Here is a 19,525-nt window from a genome sequence, read left to right on the forward strand (position 1 = left end):
AATATCAAAAAGTCATAGTATAGTATGTCGAAAAAGTCATAGTTTAGTATTTGAAAAAAAGTCACAAAATAAATATAGTATAGCATGTCGAAAAAAGTCATAGTATAGTATGCTGAAAAATATCAAAAAGTCATAGTATAGTATGTCGAAAAAAGTCATAGATTAGTAGGTCAAAAAAAAAGTCACCAATAAGTCAAGTATAGTATGTCAAAAAAAGTCATAGTATGTGAAAAAAGCTGAAAACACAAAATAGTATGTTGAAACATATCAAAAAGTCATAGTATAGTATGTCGGAAAAAGTAAAAAAGTCATAGTATAGTATGTTAAAAAAATATCAAAAAGTCATAGGATAGTATGTCAAAAAAGTCGTAGTATAGTATGTAGAAACGAAAGTCAGTATAATATGTCGGAAAAAGTCAAAAAAGTAATATTACAGCATGTCAAAAAAAGTAATAGTATAGAATGTCGAAAAAAGTCAAAAAAGTAATAGTATAGTATGTTAAAAAATATCAAAAAGTCAAAGTATAGTATGTCGAAAAAAGTCACAAAATAATTATAGTATAGTATGTCAAAAAAAGCCATAACAATTCATAGTATAGTATGTCAAAAAAGTCGTAGTATAGTATGTAGAAAAGAAAGTCAGCATAGTATGTCGGAAAAAAGTCATAGTATAGTATGTTGGAAAAAGTAATAAAACTCATAGTATAGTATGTTCAAAAATATCAAAAAGTCATAGTATAATATGTCAAAAAAAGTCCCATCAAAAAGTCATAGTATAGCATATTGAAAAAAGTCATAGAAGAGCATGTTGAAACATAAAAAAATCATAAAAAGGCATAGTATAGTATGTCGAAAAAAAGTCAAAAAATTCATAGTAAAGTATATTGAAAAAAGGGACAAAAAAATCATAGTATGTGAAAAAAGCTGAAAACACAAAATAGTATGTTGAAACATATCAAAAAGTCATAGTATAGTATGTCGGAAAAAGTAAAAAAAAGTCATAGTATAGTATGTTAAAAAATATCAAAAAGTCATAGGATAGTATGTCAAAAAAGTCGTAGTATAGTATGTAGAAAGGAAAGTCAGAATAATATGTTGGAAAAATTCAAAAAAGTAATATTACAGCATGTCGAAAAAAGTCATAGTATAGAATGTCGGAAAAAGTCAAAAAAGTCATAGTATAGTATGTTAAAAAAAATATCAAAAAGTCATAGTATAGTATGTCGAAAAAAGTCATAGTTTAGTATTTTGAAAAAGTCACAAAAAAAATATAGTATAGCATGTCGAAAAAAGTCATAGTATAGTATGCTGAAAAATATCAAAAAGTCATAGTATAGTATGTCGAAAAAAGTCATAGATTAGTAGGTCAAAATAAAAGTCACCAATAAGTCAAGTATAGTATGTCAAAAAAAGTCATAGTATGTGAAAAAAGCTGAAAACACAAAATAGTATGTTGAAACATATCAAAAAGTCATAGTATAGTATGTCGGAAAAAGTAAAAAAAGTCATAGTATAGTATGTTACAAAATATCAAAAAGTCATAGGATAGTATGTCAAAAAAGTCGTAGTATAGTATGTAGAAACGAAAGTCAGTATAATATGTCGGAAAAAGTCAAAAAAGTAATATTACAGCATGTCAAAAAAAGTAATAGTATAGAATGTCGAAAAAAGTCAAAAAAGTAATAGTATAGTATGTTAAAAAATATCAAAAAGTCAAAGTATAGTATGTCAAAAAAAGTCACAAAAAAAATATAGTATAGTATGTCAAAAAAAGCCATAAAAATTCATAGTATAGTATGTCAAAAAAGTCATAGTATAGTATGTAGAAAAGAAAGTCAGCATAGTATGTTGGAAAAAAGTCATAGTATAGTATGTCGGAAAAAGTAAAAAAAGTCATAGTATAGTATGTCGGAAAAAGTCGTAGTATAGTATGTAGAAACGAAAGTCAGTATAGTATGTCAGAAAAAAGTCATCAAAAAGTCATAGTATAGCATGTAGAAACGAAAGTCAGTATAATATGTCGGAAAAAGTCAAAAAAGTCGTAGTATAGTATGTAAAAAAAGTCATAGTATAGTATGTCGGAAAAAGTCAAAAAAGTCATAGTATAGTATGTTGAAAAATATCAAAAAGTCATAGTATAGTATGTCGAAAAAAGTCATAGTTTAGTATTTCGAAAAAGTCACAAAAAAAATATAGTATAGCATGTCGAAAAAAGTCATAGTATAGTATGCTGAAAAATATCAAAAAGTTATAGTATAGTATGTCGGAAAAAGTAAAAAAAGTCATAGTATAGTATGTTAAAAAATATCAAAAAGTCATAGGATAGTATGTTGAAAAAAGTCAAAACAAATAGTGTAGTATGTCAAAAAAACAAAACAAAAAAATCATAGTATAGTATGTTGAAAAATGTCATAAAAAGTCATAAAGTATGTCAAAAAAAGTCATACTATAGTATAATGAAAAAAGTCAAAAGATTTCATAAAAACGTCATAGTAAAGTATGTCGAAAAAAGTCACAAAAAAAGTCATAGTATAGCATGTCGAAAAAAGTCATAGTATAGTATGCTGAAAAATATCAAAAAGTCATAGTATAGTATGTCGAAAAAAGTCATAGATTAGTAGGTCAAAAAAAAAGTCACCAATAAGTCAAGTATAGTATGTCAAAAAAAGTCATAGTATGTGAAAAAAGCTGAAAACACAAAATAGTATGTTGAAACATATCAAAAAGTCATAGTATAGTATGTCGGAAAAAGTAAAAAAAGTCATAGTATAGTATGTTAAAAAATATCAAAAAGTCATAGGATAGTATGTCAAAAAAGTCGTAGTATAGTATGTAGAAACGAAAGTCAGTATAATATGTCGGAAAAAGTCAAAAAAGTAATATTACAGCATGTCAAAAAAAGTAATAGTATAGAATGTCGAAAAAAGTCAAAAAAGTAATAGTATAGTATGTTAAAAAATATCAAAAAGTCAAAGTATAGTATGTCGAAAAAAGTCACAAAATAATTATAGTATAGTATGTCAAAAAAAGCCATAACAATTCATAGTATAGTATGTCAAAAAAGTCGTAGTATAGTATGTAGAAAAGAAAGTCAGCATAGTATGTCGGAAAAAAGTCATAGTATAGTATGTTGGAAAAAGTAATAAAACTCATAGTATAGTATGTTCAAAAATATCAAAAAGTCATAGTATAATATGTCAAAAAAAGTCCCATCAAAAAGTCATAGTATAGCATATTGAAAAAAGTCATAGAATAGCATGTTGAAACATAAAAAAAACATAAAAAGGCATAGTATAGTATCTAAAAAAAAAAAAAAGTCAAAAAATTTATAGTAAAGTATATTGAAAAAAGGGACAAAAAAATCATAGTATGTGAAAAAAGCTGAAAACACAAAATAGTATGTTGAAACATATCAAAAAGTCATAGTATAGTATGTCGGAAAAAGTAAAAAAAGTCATAGTATAGTATGTTAAAAAATATCAAAAAGTCATAGGATAGTATGTCAAAAAAGTCGTAGTATAGTATGTAGAAAGGAAAGTCAGAATAATATGTTGGAAAAATTCAAAAAAGTAATATTACAGCATGTCGAAAAAAGTCATAGTATAGAATGTCGGAAAAAGTCAAAAAAGTCATAGTATAGTATGTTAAAAAATATCAAAAAGTCATAGGATAGTATGTCAAAAAAGTCATAGAATAGCATGTTGAAACATAAAAAAGTCATAGTTTAGTATGTCGAAAAAAGTCATAGTTTAGTATTTCGAAAAAGTCACAAAAAAATTATACTATATGTATGTCGAAAAAAGTCATAGATTAGTAGGTAAAAAAAAAAAGTGACCAATAAGTCAAGTATAGTATGTCAAAAAAAGCCATAAAAATTCATAGTATAGTATGTCAAAAAAGTCATAATATAGTATGTAGAAAAGAAAGTCAGTATAGTATGTTGGAAAAAAGTCATAAAAAAGTCATAGTATAGTATGTCGGAAAAAGTAAAAAAAGTCATAGTATAGTATGTTCAAAAATATCAAAAAGTCATAGTATAGTATGTCAAAAAAAGTCCCATCAAAAAGTCATAGTATAGCATATTGAAAAAAGTCATAGAATAGCATGTTGAAACATAAAAAAGTCATAGTTTAGTATGTCGAAAAAAGTATATTGAAAAAAAGTCACAAAAGTATAGTATGTGAAAAAAGCTGAAAACACAAAATAGTATGTTGAAACATCAAAAAGTCATAGTATAGTATGTCAAAAAAGTCGTAGTATAGTATGTAGAAACAAAAGTCAGTATAGTATGTTGGAAAAAAGTCATCAAAAAGTCATACTATAGTATGTCAAAAAAGTCGCAGTATAGTACGTAGAAACGAAAGTCAGTATAATATGTCGGAAAAAGTCAATAAAGTAATATTACAGCATGTTGAAAAAAGTCATAGTATAGTATGTAAAAAATATCAAAAAGTCATTAAAAAAAAAAGTCTAAAAAGTCATAGTATAGTATGTCGGAAAAAGTAAAAAAAAGTAATATTACAGCATGTTAAAAAAAGTCATAGTATAGTATGCTGAAAAATATCAAAAAGTCATAGTATAGTATTTCGAAAAAAAGTCATAGTTTAGTATTTCGAAAAAGTCACAAAAAAATTATAGTATAGTATGTCAAAAAAAGTCATCGATTAGTAGGTAAAAAAAAAAGTCACCAATAAGTCAAGTATAGTATGTCAAAAAAAGCCATAAAAATTCATAGTATATGTCAAAAAAGTCGTAGTATAGTATGTAGAAAAGAAAGTCAGTATAGTATGTCGGAAAAAGTCAAAAAAGTCATATTACAGCATGTCGAAAAAAGTCATAGTATAGTATGTAAAAAAAAAAAGTCATAATATAGTATATCGGAAAAAGTCAAAAAAGTCATAGTATAGTATGTTCAAAAAGTCATAATATATTTTTTTTATGTTGAAAAAAGTCGTAGTATAGCATTTTGAACAAAGTCCAAAAATTTTAAGTATAGTATTTCGAAAAAATTAAAAAAGTCAAAAAAGTAATATTACAACATGTTGAAAAAAGTATGTATGTTGAAAAATATCAAAAAGTCATATAGTATGTCGAAAAAAGCCATAAAAAATCATAGTATAGTATGTCAAAAAAGTTGTAGTATAGTATGTAGAAAAGAAAGTCAGTACAGCATGTTGGAAAAAGTCATAGTATATGTCGAAAAAAAGTCATAGTATAGCATGTCGAAAGAAGACAAAAATTTCATAGTAGTGGCCGGGTTGGTTCAGTGGGTAAAGCAGGGACATATATGCCTCAACGCAGAGGTCCAGGGTTCGAATCCGACCTATGACGATTTCCTGCATGTCTTCCCCCTCTCTCTCCCCTTTCTCACTTAGCTGTCATGTCAAAAAAATTAAAGGCGGAAAAGCCCGAAAAAAATAATCTTAAAATAAAAAAATCATAGTATAGTATGTTGAAAAATATCAAAAAGTCAGAGTATAGTATGTCGAAAAAAATCGGAAAAAGTCGAAAAAAGTCATAGTATAGTATGTCAAAAAAAAGTCACAAATAAGTCATAGTATAGTATGTCGAAAAAAGTCATTAAAAATTCATAGTATAGTATGTCTATAAAAAACTCATAATATAGTATATAAAAAAGTCAAAAATTCATAGTATAGTATGTAGAAAAAAAGTTATAAAAAAGTTGTAGTATAGAAAGTCACAGAAAGTCATAGTATAGTATGTCGAAAAAATTTCATAATATAGTATGTCAAAAAAAGTCATAGCATAGGATGTTGAAAAAAAGTCAAAAAGTCACAATATAGTACGTTGAAAAAAATCATAGTATGGTATGATGAAAAAAGTCACAAAATAGTCATAGTATAAAAAATGAAGGGGGGACAATGGACAAGTGGAAGCAGTTCAAGGTTAAGTCAAATCATTCATTGTCAAACCAAAGAACATAAACAACTGAAAGAGATCTCCACAAAAACCGAAGTTGAATACTAATCAAAAAAGTAAACTAAAGAGCAGTTTTTTTGTTTGTTTTATAAGAATATTGTTTTGGCTTTTGTTTTATTAGTGCATTATTAGTGTGTTATTTTATAATAAAATAAAGTATAATAACAAATCAAGAAGTGATGAAAGAAAACTGTCTTTGTTTTTTTCTAACAGGTTGATAATTTACCAAAGTAAAAAGATAGATAGATAGATAGATAGATAGATAGATAGATAGATACTTGATTCCAAAGGAAATTTAGGAACACAACAGCAAGACAGCAAGTCACTGACCTGACTTTGGTATGCGATCAGATAGATATCACTAGGTCGGACATCCACATGCTGGAGAGCATCTAGGTCTTTGGGATTCAACTCCTTCTGTACCACAAAGTTTCTTCCTTTGTGTCTGAACAATTAAGGTTTAAAGGTGCACTGTGAGTTCCTGCATGGTTTCAGCGTGATTTCATTTCTCTTTGATCAGCTAGCTGGACGGCGCCGTGAACTATGACTCAATTCAATATATTTTGGAAAATGGCTGAGGCACGACCAAAGAAAAGACGCTCTGAGTAATATATGGTGAGAAGAAGAGAGATTGAGAAGGAGCAAACGAAGACCCGGGTTTACATTGGGGAATCGATCCAAGGTGGCGAGAACTCCGCCGGCAGAAGGGCTTCCAGTCCGATGCACAGGTGGCTAAGTTCTTACTGGACAGGTAGATAAAGTCAAGCTTGGTTGTTGTAAATGCATGCACACTTGAGCCCTCGTGCCAATAAAAAGTCATTCTTTTCCAAAGTTATCCCATGAGAGCGAACCTACAAAGTTGTGGTAACTATACTGGTTGTACTGGCTGAGGTAGTTATTATCGAGCTAGGTTACTAGCAGCTAACAGCTAGCTTTGAAGTGCATCAACGTTCATGACAGTTACGGAAACATAGGGGAAGGGGAGAGCTTGCTCTGTTTTGTTTGGTATTTACTTGGAACGTCAACAGAAGTGATGTCATGCAGGAACTCATAATGCACCTTTAAGTCAGTTCTATGAGAGATGAAGTACAGATCCTTCAAAAAAGATGTAGTATGTTTTGTAGTAGGTTGTGTACTCCTGCATCATCAAGCGTAGGCGATGCGCTACCTTGCCAGGAAGGTTGAACGCGTGCCAGGTGACAACCGGTAACACCGGTTCTACTGTAAAGAATTGAACTGAAAACAAGTACACAAGGGTTGCCATTATGTAACTGTTAAATAACATTGTCTTACTGTTGCTAAAATTTGTCTTTTTTATTACTCTGACAGTATTCTACAGTTAACAAAAGTTGAAAATACATTATATGGCTGGTTTTTCTTTTACAGTTTTACACAGTATTAGTTACACAACATAAAATGAAATGCACTTTTGTGACATCAATCATTTTTAAGGATGATAGTTCAAATGTCATATGATCATAAATGACAACTACATTTTGACATTCATTTTTGTAAGCCCTAAGAGCTCAACGTTATTTTTTTTATAAGAATGCACTAGTTTTCTATCAAAACATTTTTTATTTTTTTATTTTGACGCCTTTAAAACAAGTCTTCTACAACGTTGACATGTTTTGGTTTGTTGTGCACAACCCCTATACTAATTTACGGGTATATTGAATGGAAACCTGATTATAATTCAATATTCCAACACAACTTTGAGTCTGTTATTAGCCACCGGCGTGTTTTAGTAGAATTTTATATTTTTTACTTTTTTTCGCATACTATTGTATTTCATCATTATTTAATTACTGTCTTTTGTTGGTACATTAAACTTCGGTCACTGCTGGTAACCATAGCTGGTAACATGGCTGGGAAGGCTGAACCGAGCCTACAAGTCAGTGTTCAGGGACCTATTACCCAGAGAGGCTGCCACTTTGAGAGTATCAGAAACATGGCGGAAAGCGAGTTGAACGTTGACAGCCTCATCTCTCGACTACTGGAAGGTAGGGTAACATTGCGATAATTTGTCAAGAAATGACTAAATTGTACGCTCTTATTTGTAGCCAGTAACTTCATGATATGTAATAAAAAAAACATTTTAGCATTTTGCGTTCCTAGCTATCAGTAGTGTTCACCACCAATCCGTAAGCTAACGTTAACCGTTGGGTTAAAAGCTCTCTGCTCCAGAAGTAATATAGACGTTAGCACTTGTTGTGATGTCACAGGCCCCTGTGCCTGTAGCTACCTATTCGTTAATGTTGGATTGGTAGTTAACGTTAGTCGTGGCACTGTGCGTTAAAAGGGATAGTGGCGTAAAAATTTGCCAGCTAGAGAGCTAGCTAGCTATGTTAACTGGTGATATAACTTAACGGCAACGTTATAACAGCTCAACTAGCTGTGTGGCAGTCCGGGCAGGTTAGAGTTTTTCATTAAAGACAGAATGCAATGGAACAAGAAAGAACCGTGGAATTATGTGGTTGCTAAGTAACATTAACTGTTATCGTTGGCAAGGCAGGTAGCTAGCAACTCGGCTACCACCCGGACACGCCCCCCTTACATAGGAAACACTAAAGCCTGCATAACTTATTTAGGCTAACGTTACATATCTGGCGAAATTCGGACTAAGATTCCGTTTTGGCCAATTTAAAAATGCTTAAAGTAAAGAGTGTTTAACTCAAATGGCACGTGTGTCATGTTTGGATTAGTAATATAGCATTAACCGGAGATTTGCTGATTTACACAATTATGATAATAACAAATTTATGAAAACACCACCATATATTTTTTTTTTCTAATTCCAGTTGTACTGCAAATGTAATAATTTCGTATATATGTGTATGCGCATACTAGATACTTTAGCCACCAACATGCAGTTATAGCAGATGTTGACTGGAGTAAATTGCATGTCTGGCCAGTAGCAAAGCAAATGCAATGGTCAGCTCACTTTAATGGCACACTGTGCATGCAAATGTAAACAAAAAGGTAGCTTACCCCACTGCAGAAAGATAAAAACACATGATTGAAACATGCTATCACTCGCAAAGTAATTGGTAGGCATTTTATTAAAAGGACTAACAATAGACCGTAAAAAGTAAATCTAAGTATTGGCCATTTTTATACATTTGTTAACGTCACTAATACTTACTCACTCCTGTTTAAGAATTAGCCCATGCTAACCTCTTTGTACTTTCGACTTGCAGTGCGAGGATGTCGTCCAGGGAAGGTCGTACAGATGACAGAGGCTGAGGTGCGGGGGCTCTGCATCAAGTCCAGAGAGATTTTCCTCAGTCAGCCGATCCTGCTAGAACTGGAGGCTCCACTCAAAATCTGTGGTGAGAACAGCACCTATAAACGGCCACCCCTCATTTTTGTTTATAAATATATTCCAGTGCAAAGTGATGAGAAAAAACATTGTTAGTGCCTGAATATATATATGTATATATGTATGTATGTGTATATGTATGTATATATATATATATATATATATATATATATATATGTATGTATGTATGTATGTATGTGTGTATGTATATATATATGTGTGTGTGTGTGTGTGTGTATGTATATATGTGTGTATGTATGTATGTGTGTGTGTGTGTGTATACGTGATTAGAATGTATGTGTGTGTAATCTGTGTGGCTACACCACACATACATCATACATTCTAGGATAGGAGAAAAAAATGCTCTGGGTTGTCAGCATTTCTTTAAACCAATCACAATTGTCTTTGGTGCCGCTAAGCTTCGGACACCTCCAAATTTTCTTCAAAACTTGCCATTTTCAGCGTATAGCTTGTTAGCTCGAAGTTTGTCGTGGGTTTCCCGTAGCGAACAGAGTTTGAGAGTGGAAGGTGAGGGACATATGCGCCAGATGTCAGACAGTTATACTTGAAGTGTACTTCTGTTGATAGCGATATTGTGCCACCATTGTAAAATGAGATGAACATATCCTTCCAGGTGATATCCATGGACAGTACACAGATTTGCTGAGGCTATTTGAGTATGGAGGCTTCCCTCCAGAGGCCAACTATCTGTTCTTGGGGGATTACGTGGACAGAGGGAAGCAGTCGCTCGAGACCATCTGCCTACTGCTCGCCTACAAGATCAAATACCCAGAAAACTTCTTCTTGCTCAGGGGGAACCACGAGTGTGCGTCCATCAATCGCATCTACGGCTTCTATGATGAGTGTAAGTTGGAAAACACACCTGTTTGTTGTGTGCTAGTTACATTTGCATACTGTTCACCGTAGTAGCTGTCAGATAGCCTACTGCAAAAACACAGCAGAAGAAATACCATATCTAAATGTAGAAATCCAGTATTATACTATATATATATATATATATATATATATATATATATATATATATATATATATATATATATTATACAAAGGCCTCATTTACAATTGCTCCATGTCTGATTTCTTCATTTTTTCCTCAGGCAAGCGTAGGTTCAACATAAAGCTCTGGAAGACCTTTACAGACTGTTTTAATTGTCTGCCCATTGCTGCGATTATTGATGAAAAGATTTTCTGCTGTCATGGAGGTTTGTGAAGCATCTCCGTTATGTAGTAGCACCGTTTAAAAATGTGTATAATACGCTTGTCTCTGTGTAATTTGTAAAAAAAAAAAAAAATTGTTTTTGTAATTTATAAAAGGTTTGAAGTAGATGATTATTAGGGGTGGGGGAAAAAATCGATACAGCATAGTATCGCGATATTTTTCGTGGCAATACTGTATCGATACACAGACGGCAAGTATCGATCTTTTATGATATATGTCTTGGTCAGTCTGTCTGCTTGACAATCACATTTTGCACCAAGAAAATTGAAGTGAGATGAACAAACAGAGAAATGTATCTTTTTAGATACAACAGATGTTGACAAAATTGTCCTTTCGGGACATCATTTGAAATTGGGAAAAATCTGAAGTTGGAAAAAAAGGTAATATATTGCAATATATCGCAGACTATTGCAATATCTTTAAAATCGCAATAATATCGTATCGTGACATAAGTATCGGGATAATATCGTATCGTGAGGCCTCTGGTGATTCCCACCCCTAATGATTATGTAATTATTTATTTATTAATCAGCATTCAGTATTTAATAAGGGGTGTGATATTTTTATGTAATACCAATATTGAATTGTATAGTATTATAAGGAATAAGTAGAGTAATCTTTTAGGTTTTATAATCTTTCTATATTACTATTACATAACAACATTTCTATAAATATATGAGAAGTAACAACAGGTGTTAATTGTGATGTAAAGTTATTCATTACATTATGGTGCTATTAAGAATTTACTTTTTTAATCCCTTTTTTGTCATATCAGTACATAATCTGTAAATCAACAAATTGCCATTTAGGATGAATGAAAGTTTCCGCTTTCACTGATTCACATAGGATTTCTGTAGTGTGTGTCACTTATAGAACAATCATTTGTTCTCCTCAGGGCTCTCACCTGATCTACAGTCCATGGAACAAATTCGACGCATTATGAGGCCCACTGATGTCCCAGATACAGGTCGGTTGTGTTACTAAATTAAAAAGAAACAACATCTTGATCAGCTGATTGCATCCTTCACAAGCTGTAGATGTTTTAATATATGTCTGCACTGCTAGATTATTATACATTGCTGATTGTTCACTGCTTATAATTAGTGCTGTAATGTGCCACTTTAGATTAATCAATTATTGGAAAGAACATGCTTTTTTTTGTTATTTTTTTTAATTAGAATAAAAAATAACTAGTTAACTATTTAATGGTAAAATTTTGCTGAAATAAGGCTGTTAATTTAGGCAAAAATAAAGTCCTAGACCTAAACTGATACAGCTGGTAATTCAGAGACAATATATTTTTTTGTCTGTAGTCCTTGCCCATACTGTATTCTCAAGGCTTCACAAAACCTACAGTATAAAATAATGAAAATTACATCTTTGAGAAAAAAACGTGCCAAATCCCAACACTATTACCTACCACGTCACTTTGATGTGTCACTGGTTCACATGTAGGTTTATGAGTATTACCAGAATATGGTCTTAATAAACTTTCATCAGTGAATGATCGCTTGACTTAACTGTTTGTGTCAGGCTTGCTGTGTGACCTGCTGTGGTCAGACCCAGACAAAGACGTCCAGGGCTGGGGGGAGAACGATCGGGGAGTTTCCTTCACCTTTGGGGCCGATGTCGTCAGCAAGTTTCTCAACCGACACGACCTGGACCTCATCTGCAGGGCACATCAGGTAACAGGTTGTGCTGCATTGAAAATATTACCATTAAACTTTATTAGGGCATATAAAGTGGAACAACTTCATTTTACAAATTCACATGACTGAGCAATTTAAAATGTCAAAATTCATTCCAGCAGATACAGAAACAAACAAAAGAAAATATTGTTGATAATCCGTTCCAATTAATGTATTTATAAAAGACACTTATCACTTTTCAATTCATTGGATTTTTGGCTTTTTTTGCGTAATGATGCTGATGAATAATTTTCTGTAGCTCGATTCAGTTCTAATCCTGCTACCTTACAGGTTGTTGAAGACGGCTATGAGTTCTTTGCCAAGCGACAGCTGGTGACGCTGTTCTCTGCCCCCAACTACTGTGGGGAGTTTGACAACGCAGGCGGCATGATGAGTGTGGACGAGTCCCTTATGTGCTCCTTTCAGGTAGAGAGCTCAGTTTGTTGTACAGTAACAAATCCTGATTTATGTGCATTCAATGTATTTATCACTACCATCATCTTTCTTTCAGATCCTGAAGCCGTCAGAAAAAAAAGCAAAATACCAGTACGGAGGGGTGACTTCAGGGCGCCCTGTCACCCCGCCTCGCACCACTCAGGCACCAAAAAAGAGGTGAGCAGCTGGCCCTGACTCTCCTGCTCCTCCCCCGGCTGGTCTCTGGCTCACGTCCCTGCAGGCTGCCTCAAAACACTCCAGCTTCTCTCAGTCAGCTTGTTCATGTGTAAACAAAAACTCCACGAGTGTTTTTCTTTTTTTCTTGTTCTGTGGGTATTTTTATGAACATGTGAGTGGTATTTTTTCCATTTCTTTTTTGATGCCATGGTATTAACTCAGCCCTCACTTCTTCTACTCACTCCATTCAGCAATATTTAAACCAAACTCTTGTGGAATGGCAGAAAAGATGACATAAACAATTTCCATAGTAATGTTGTGAATGCATGCACGCTTGTGAGATTGAGACGGGTTATTTGCCCTAACTGATGTAAAATCCATAGATTCTCTTCTCACCTTAATTTGTATAATGTTCATGTAATTAACTGCCATACATTGGCTGAAGTAGTACACGGCTTAAAGGAATAGCATGACATTTTGGGAAATATGCTTATTTGCTTTCTTGCAACGAGGTAAATGAGGAGGTCGACACCACTCTTCTGTCTGTCAAATAGTAAACTACCACCAGCAACTGGCTAACTTAGCTTAGTACAAAGAATGGAAACGGGGGGGGACAGTTAGCCTTGCTCCGTTAACGGTAACAAACTTCACCTTCTGGCTTTTTAATGAACATGCAACGCTTTTTTTTTTGGTACTGAGTAAACAAATGATCAAAGATATAACATGGTAATTAGTGAATTGATCTTCCCATCTAACTCTCGGCAAGTAAGCGACTGAGCGTATTTCCCAAAATGTCAAATTGTTCCTTTAAGAATCGCAAGTTAGACATTGCTGACTTACCCTATGACTTAAGAATGTGTTTTCTCCCCAAAGAGATGTCAATAAAATCTTAAGATTTTGATGATGTAAGTGCGGGAAATAATGCAAAAATCTTGCCATATGCAAGCATAAACAAAAGGCCATTCAAGCCTATTTGAACTTTTAAAAAGGACACAGCCAATCTATGCTGTACCTTTACTAGGGCATTCATGTACAGTAGATGCTCTACATTAGATTAGTGTTCCCAAGCTCAAACTTTCTAATCCCTCACATCACTGAAGTACCATTTGTGTTGGTTAAAGAGCAGCATTTCCATTGTTGGTATAAACAAATGGGAAAACAGAGCAATGCAATAGCATAACTGTTTCATTTTCAATTCTGATGTGAATTCAGTGTATGTGAAAAATGTGGGAACCAAACACCAGTGAGCACTTTGAGTATGTCCTTTAGTCTGGTGAGTACAGTAGGTGTGTAGAAAAGTAGAGATGCCAGTGCAAGAGAAGAAGGTAAATGAAAGAAATATGAAGACCCCAGCAGAAACTGATGGAATAAATAGTTGCCAGTATATTCATCTTCACAGTTGTAGATGTGGACTTCTCACACGCTAAACATTGTTGCACTTCCAGTCATCGCATGACATTGTAAAGAGGTCAAAATCATCAAGGCAAGACGATGGCATTTTGTTTGTTGTTGGCTAGTTAAATTATAGTGTTTCCACTAAGCGCTTATTGAATGAAGTGAATCATTTCCAACTCCTTAATAAACATTTGACCAATGTATTTTTATTTATTTCAATCTTGCCTTTTGCCTTGTAAATCTATTGGTCTTCAAGTTGGAAACAGTATGTTAAGACGTTTTGAGAATTGTTAGTTTGTTTGAAAAGAGTGAAATAAATGGAAGTGCTCTTAAGCATGCTCTGTTTCTGGTTAATTAAGTGTTGAGTAATGCTGAATGACACACTATGTTCAATGTGACTGATGTGATCATGTTCTACTTTTTATTTTATGACATTTTCAGACACAAAAAGGTTTCTGCATTTGTGGATGGATATTAAATACTGAATATCTGAGCCACAGAGGGACAGTGGGATTTCTGATGGACACAGACCTCAATCTGACTTGAGGGCTTGCAGCACTGACTGTGGTACTCTGCTGACATAGTACTCGTGGTTGCGTAGTGTAGCAAGAACGCCAGCAGAATTCATGTGCTTTACGTTAGCATTATAGCAGTATGCATTGCCATGCATGTCAGTCAGTTTACCTGCACAAGAAAAAGGAACAGATGAGAAATAAAAATAATTTGAAACAGAAATCTTAAATTTTAACCTACGGATGCATGGCCATAAAATATACTGGTTAAAAACCTTTTACAGCTTGTACAGAGACACACTTATGCGTTTTAAAACATCATCTGCTGCAACAGAACTGATGGTTTTTACCTCCAACAGTATGCAAAATGGCTTCAGGAGCACAGGTGTCCCACTTCTTGCACCCTGGACTGGCGAAGACATAAGCAGAAGCCTTTCCTTCAACAAGCTGAATTATCTGCAGAGAGATGATTTGATTAAAAAAACAAAAAAAACATCAACAGGCTCTTTTACTGATGTACTGGTAGTGTTAGAGCTATAAAACATCTATTGTCATGAGACTCCAGGCTCCCCATTCAGTTTGGGGTTAATGACAAAACAAAGGCTTAGAGCTACACTAAGCATTTAACATTTGCAGCATGAGGTCACTTAGTAAATAATACATTTTCCATCAAAGCGCTAGATAAGGTTTTTAAACATTAACATGTCCAATCCCCCTCCCCCAAAAAACAGCTAAAATGGCTTACATGCTTTGTGTTAGTCTAGTTTAGATTTTTTTTACACCATCACTGATTTATGTTCACAAAAAGAAAATGTTTAATGCCACAAACACAGGGCCCTGCTTTACCAGCACATAAAGCTAAAGCTTTCACAGATTCTTGTGATGGCAGATGTTCAGGTTTTAGCTCAAAGTTAGCTTCAATTATTTCAGAAACGTGACCAGGCTTGCTGCTTTATGTACAAGTCATCCCTACGCAAGACCCCAGTTAACTCTGAATCCACCTCACCTTGTTCCCAGCACCCCCCACTTTTATAACTTCATGAGGCTCCATGGCGTTTACACAGTCCGTTACCAGCTTGTTGCTATGGGAACGTGTGGTGGTGACGATGCGTCTGTCACCTGGAACTTCCTGCAGCTGAAATCCAAAAGCGCCCAATCCCAGCATTCCCCACATGGTCCTTCCTAAAGATGCTCCTGCTCCAAGCTGACGAGGAAAATGTTTGAATTAACCAGAGTGACAGCTGTCATGGCTACAAGTTCATTTAGTTTGGTCTGTACCTGGTAGTTGTAGAAAGGCTGGTTGATGACACCTGCAATAGCTCTGCCTTCGTATGCAATACCAATAAGCACTGTCACATTATCCAGGAGCCCTTTAATCAGAAAATAACAGGATGTTAGGAAGCCATTTGATGCTATCAATTTTAATGCACTTTAGGTCATAAGCAAATATTTGTGATGTGGTCAGCTACATGTAAGTGTCATTATGGAAATGACATGCTGGACAGCAAGAAAATGACAGTAAAGTTATAGTGAGGCTTCCTTGTTGTTTTCCTATATTATACACTGCCAGGGTTAATATTTCTGTCAGTTTCCATACAAAGAGCTGTGCTGTGAGGCCGAGAGGTGTCCGACCCTTTGTTTGGTATCTGGGCCTCAGTTTGGTGATGGTGACACCTCGACGCTGGGGTCAGCAGAGAGAGAGAGAAAGAAAGACACACACACACACACACACACACACACACACACACACACACACACACACACACACACACACACACACACACACACACACACACACACACACACACACACACACACACACACACACACACACATATAAAGAAGTGAAAGAAAAGGGTAAATAATAGCGAAGCTCTGAGAGCTTAAAGCCAGAAAGCAACCCAACAAATCGGTGCACAGGAAACATTTTAAAGCCAAATAACAAATATTTCAGTTAAAGGCTATCTAGCAAAAGAGGTTGTGTTCACTGCCAGAACCTGTTAATATAATGAAAGGATGAATCATTTATTCTACAATGTCTGCAGAAATTTTTTTAGGTTTCTAACCTAAATATTGCTTAAATAAATAAAATAATAATAACAACTACAATAATAACTACACTTTGTCTTTGTAACATAATATAAATGTCATACAATCACCTCATTCATTTTTTCATTACAATGGCAAACTTTTTTTGTGCAGTGCATTGACTTATTTTCACAAGGTGTCATAACTTATTATTAACAATAACTAATAATAAAATAGACTTAATAATTATATTACACTATTAGTCAGTATAATTATTCAGCAGGTTAACCTGCCACCGGAAATGCCACTGCGAGCTGCCGATGCCACTATTTGAGCTAGCTGTCTCTCTAATTATTACCTGATCAGTTAAAAAAAAAAATCTTACAACCCTATCAAGCTAAAAAAAAAAAAAAAAAAAAAGTGATGAGATGCTGTGCCTTTATTATATTGTAAATTATTATAATAACAGCTTTAATTAAAAAATTTTATATTTACTTTTTCTTACCTGGGCAATACATCATACGCTGCTGCTGACTTTAAAAATAAACGACTAATAGACAAGGTTCAGGGTTAGCTTGGACGCAGTGACAACACGTTGCAGAGCCAGAATGTGGTAGCTACTACATGTACAAGCGGGTAGAGTCACTTTAGTGCCAAGTGTATTTGTTCAGTGAGTTTCTCAGAATAATGTTGCAGCATACATTGAAGAATATAACACATAACACACACCCACAGGCAGATATTTTAAAGCAGCATATGTGAAGAGCTTACCTTCAGTATATTCCTTTGTGCCATCGAGGGGATCAACCCACACAACTAGCTGAGATTCAGAAGAAAAAAAGCACTTAGAAGAAGTACATTTATGTATATACAACTGTACGGCTCCTTTTTATAACAATTACGATAACCCCAAATGAAAATATTTATTGTTTTTCTGATTCTATTGATGGTTACCTCCTCCTCTTTCAGCCCGCTATATTCTGCTGGACATGTCTTCTGGAGAATTTCCTCTGAGTGGCCGCCCTCAATGAGATCTTCTTTTATCTCCTCAGCTGGAAGCTCCTAATAAACAATGGTATTTAACTCTCTTTCTAAAAAAGCTTAATACTAGAATAATCTTGTATGGGTTTGTTTGTCTATGGACTTAATTTTAACAACACACTAAACAAAGAGTCCAACGTGCTCACCTCTTCTCCAATAATGGTAATTTTGGGGAAACTTCTGGACAGTGACGCACAAATGCTCTGCTGTGCCAGTCTGTCTGCCAGAGTCTGCAGATCATTAGCTCCAGTCTGTGCATGGGGGGGCACGGAGGAAAGGATTGAAACAATTCATTTCAGACTATTCCCTGTATTATAAATTGCCTTAAATATCCACAGCAGGTCAGTATTTCAATGTTGTTTAATACGTCCATCTGGGACAGCTATTGCATTTTAACCTGTTCTGGGATATATATGCCAAATATGAATTCCCACTCTCACCTTTTCCACAATGCCAAGTTCTCCACTGTGAAGGACCTTCCTCACAATGGCCCCAGCCTTTTCAGCCACAGTGTGGGCAGAGGCCACTAGCCGCATGACCACAGCAGGACTTCCAGACATTGCTGATAGAACATTGTTAGACAGTTGTTAGTGGACACATTCAAAATCATGACAAAAACCTAAATGTACAGCCTCTATAGTTAACAATGAAGGTGAGATGATGACCATGCACTATGTCCAAAAGTATATCTTTCAATAGATTGATCTGCAGACCCAATTTGTCTTAAAACTTCAAAATATGACTCTTCTGTGAATACTTTACAGAAAGTGGACAATGAAAAGCAAGTGGCAAGGACTGGATTCACCTTACCACTTCACAAAAGGAGCTTTGTTATACACAACGTCTGTGTATCATTTATGTATTTTTACAGCAATTCGACTAGCTAACGTTAGTTAAAATAGCTTGTAAACAGGCAATGAGCAGCTAACATCTCATCGTCCGGCTAATTAGCTATCAATAACAATCAGATAGAAAAGAAGTGGTGGTGATATGTTAAATACTGACTGATGATGGCAACACAGCGAGGAAGCCTCCAAACACCTCACGGGTTCGTAAATTGCTGAGTGATATGGCTCCGTATGGCTCTGGTAAATTGAATTTGGGAGATACAGGAAGTGAAAGATCTTTGACCCAAGAGCCGAAGTGAATTAACAAGATAGTTAACTACCCACACAAATAGTGAGCTCATACGTCGTCCACGAGTAAGCTAATGCAGCTAGCAAGACAGCTTGTCATGGCATTCGGTAACACCTGCTAACTAATGATACTCTCAACACAAATTAATAGGACGGTAACAGCGGCTAAAATATAGCTAGTAGTGATAATAAATAAAACGACGGTGCGTTGGTCTTTTTGGTCCTCGTTAAACACAGAAACAGAAACAATCCAATCTACCTTTGAGTGGGTCTACGACGCCGTCTACGGCTTTTAAGCAAATGCGGAAGTAGATGGGAGTTAAGCATCTGGCACATGATCTCGCATCGCTTACGCTTTGTCGATAAAAGTGGTTCTCGCTGTGCAACAAGTCATACGTGGGTCCAAGTTTCATTTGAAGGTTACGGCAGAGCTGCGGTGGTGTATTCCTGCCATAGACTGTTAATATTACAGTCAATGATTGCTGCCCAAACCCACATCAGTACAGGAAATGGAAGAAAAGGTTCAAAATGAAACACAGATTTTAAGGAAAATGTCATCCGTTATATTGTGCACTAAGAGGTTATTTGATATTGCATATCCCTCTTCCACA

The 19,525-nt window shown here is 34.4% G+C and overlaps 2 protein-coding genes across 7 annotated transcripts; one reads left to right on the forward strand and one right to left on the reverse strand.

Annotated features, from left to right (window-relative positions):
• Nucleotides 1–7,771: 7,771 nt before the first annotated feature.
• On the forward strand, nucleotides 7,772–14,535 carry LOC114573024 (serine/threonine-protein phosphatase PP1-beta catalytic subunit). The gene is made up of 8 exons (XM_028604894.1): nucleotides 7,772–7,943; nucleotides 9,141–9,272; nucleotides 9,897–10,127; nucleotides 10,381–10,485; nucleotides 11,398–11,469; nucleotides 12,036–12,187; nucleotides 12,482–12,616; nucleotides 12,702–14,535. The coding sequence occupies exons 1-8, from the start codon at nucleotides 7,805–7,807 to the stop codon at nucleotides 12,804–12,806; spliced, it is 1,071 nt and encodes a 356-aa protein (XP_028460695.1). The 5' UTR covers nucleotides 7,772–7,804; the 3' UTR covers nucleotides 12,807–14,535.
• A 61-nt stretch (nucleotides 14,536–14,596) lies between these two features.
• bpnt1 (bisphosphate nucleotidase 1) lies at nucleotides 14,597–19,277 on the reverse strand. Of its 6 annotated transcripts, none has more exons than XM_028604896.1 (11): nucleotides 19,174–19,277; nucleotides 18,784–18,863; nucleotides 18,219–18,340; nucleotides 17,925–18,029; nucleotides 17,692–17,799; nucleotides 17,509–17,557; nucleotides 16,307–16,390; nucleotides 15,988–16,079; nucleotides 15,716–15,913; nucleotides 15,060–15,165; nucleotides 14,597–14,881 (listed from the first exon to the last, which is right to left on the reverse strand). In XM_028604896.1, the coding sequence occupies exons 3-11, from the start codon at nucleotides 18,336–18,338 to the stop codon at nucleotides 14,730–14,732; spliced, it is 1,014 nt and encodes a 337-aa protein (XP_028460697.1). In that variant the 5' UTR covers nucleotides 18,339–18,340; nucleotides 18,784–18,863; nucleotides 19,174–19,277; the 3' UTR covers nucleotides 14,597–14,729. The 6 variants fall into 6 exon arrangements, with proteins under 6 accessions (XP_028460697.1, XP_028460699.1, XP_028460700.1 ...); XM_028604898.1 differs by lacking the exon at nucleotides 19,174–19,277 and adding an exon at nucleotides 18,951–19,163; XM_028604899.1 differs by lacking the exon at nucleotides 18,784–18,863.
• Between the last annotated feature and the right edge of the window lie 248 nt (nucleotides 19,278–19,525).

The sequence above is a fragment of the Perca flavescens genome, chromosome 18 (assembly GCF_004354835.1).
Source record: "Perca flavescens isolate YP-PL-M2 chromosome 18, PFLA_1.0, whole genome shotgun sequence".
Lineage (NCBI taxonomy): Eukaryota > Metazoa > Chordata > Actinopteri > Perciformes > Percidae > Perca > Perca flavescens.

Excerpts from the sequence above, each read along its gene's own strand:
- LOC114573024 (XM_028604894.1), top strand. The coding sequence starts at position 7,805 with ATGGCTGGGAAGGCTGAACCGAGCCTACAAGTCAGTGTTCAGGGACCT. Across the intron at positions 10,486-11,397 it reads GATTTTCTGCTGTCATGGAG|GGCTCTCACCTGATCTACAG; the intron begins GTTTGTGAAGCA and ends TGTTCTCCTCAG. Across the intron at positions 11,470-12,035 it reads CACTGATGTCCCAGATACAG|GCTTGCTGTGTGACCTGCTG; the intron begins GTCGGTTGTGTT and ends TGTTTGTGTCAG.
- bpnt1 (XM_028604899.1), bottom strand. The coding sequence starts at position 18,338 with ATGTCTGGAAGTCCTGCTGTGGTCATGCGGCTAGTGGCCTCTGCCCAC. Across the intron at positions 17,558-17,691 it reads GCGGGCTGAAAGAGGAGGAG|CTAGTTGTGTGGGTTGATCC; the intron begins GTAACCATCAAT and ends TCTGAATCTCAG. Across the intron at positions 14,882-15,059 it reads CATTTTGCATACTGTTGGAG|GTAAACTGACTGACATGCAT; the intron begins GTAAAAACCATC and ends TTTCTTGTGCAG.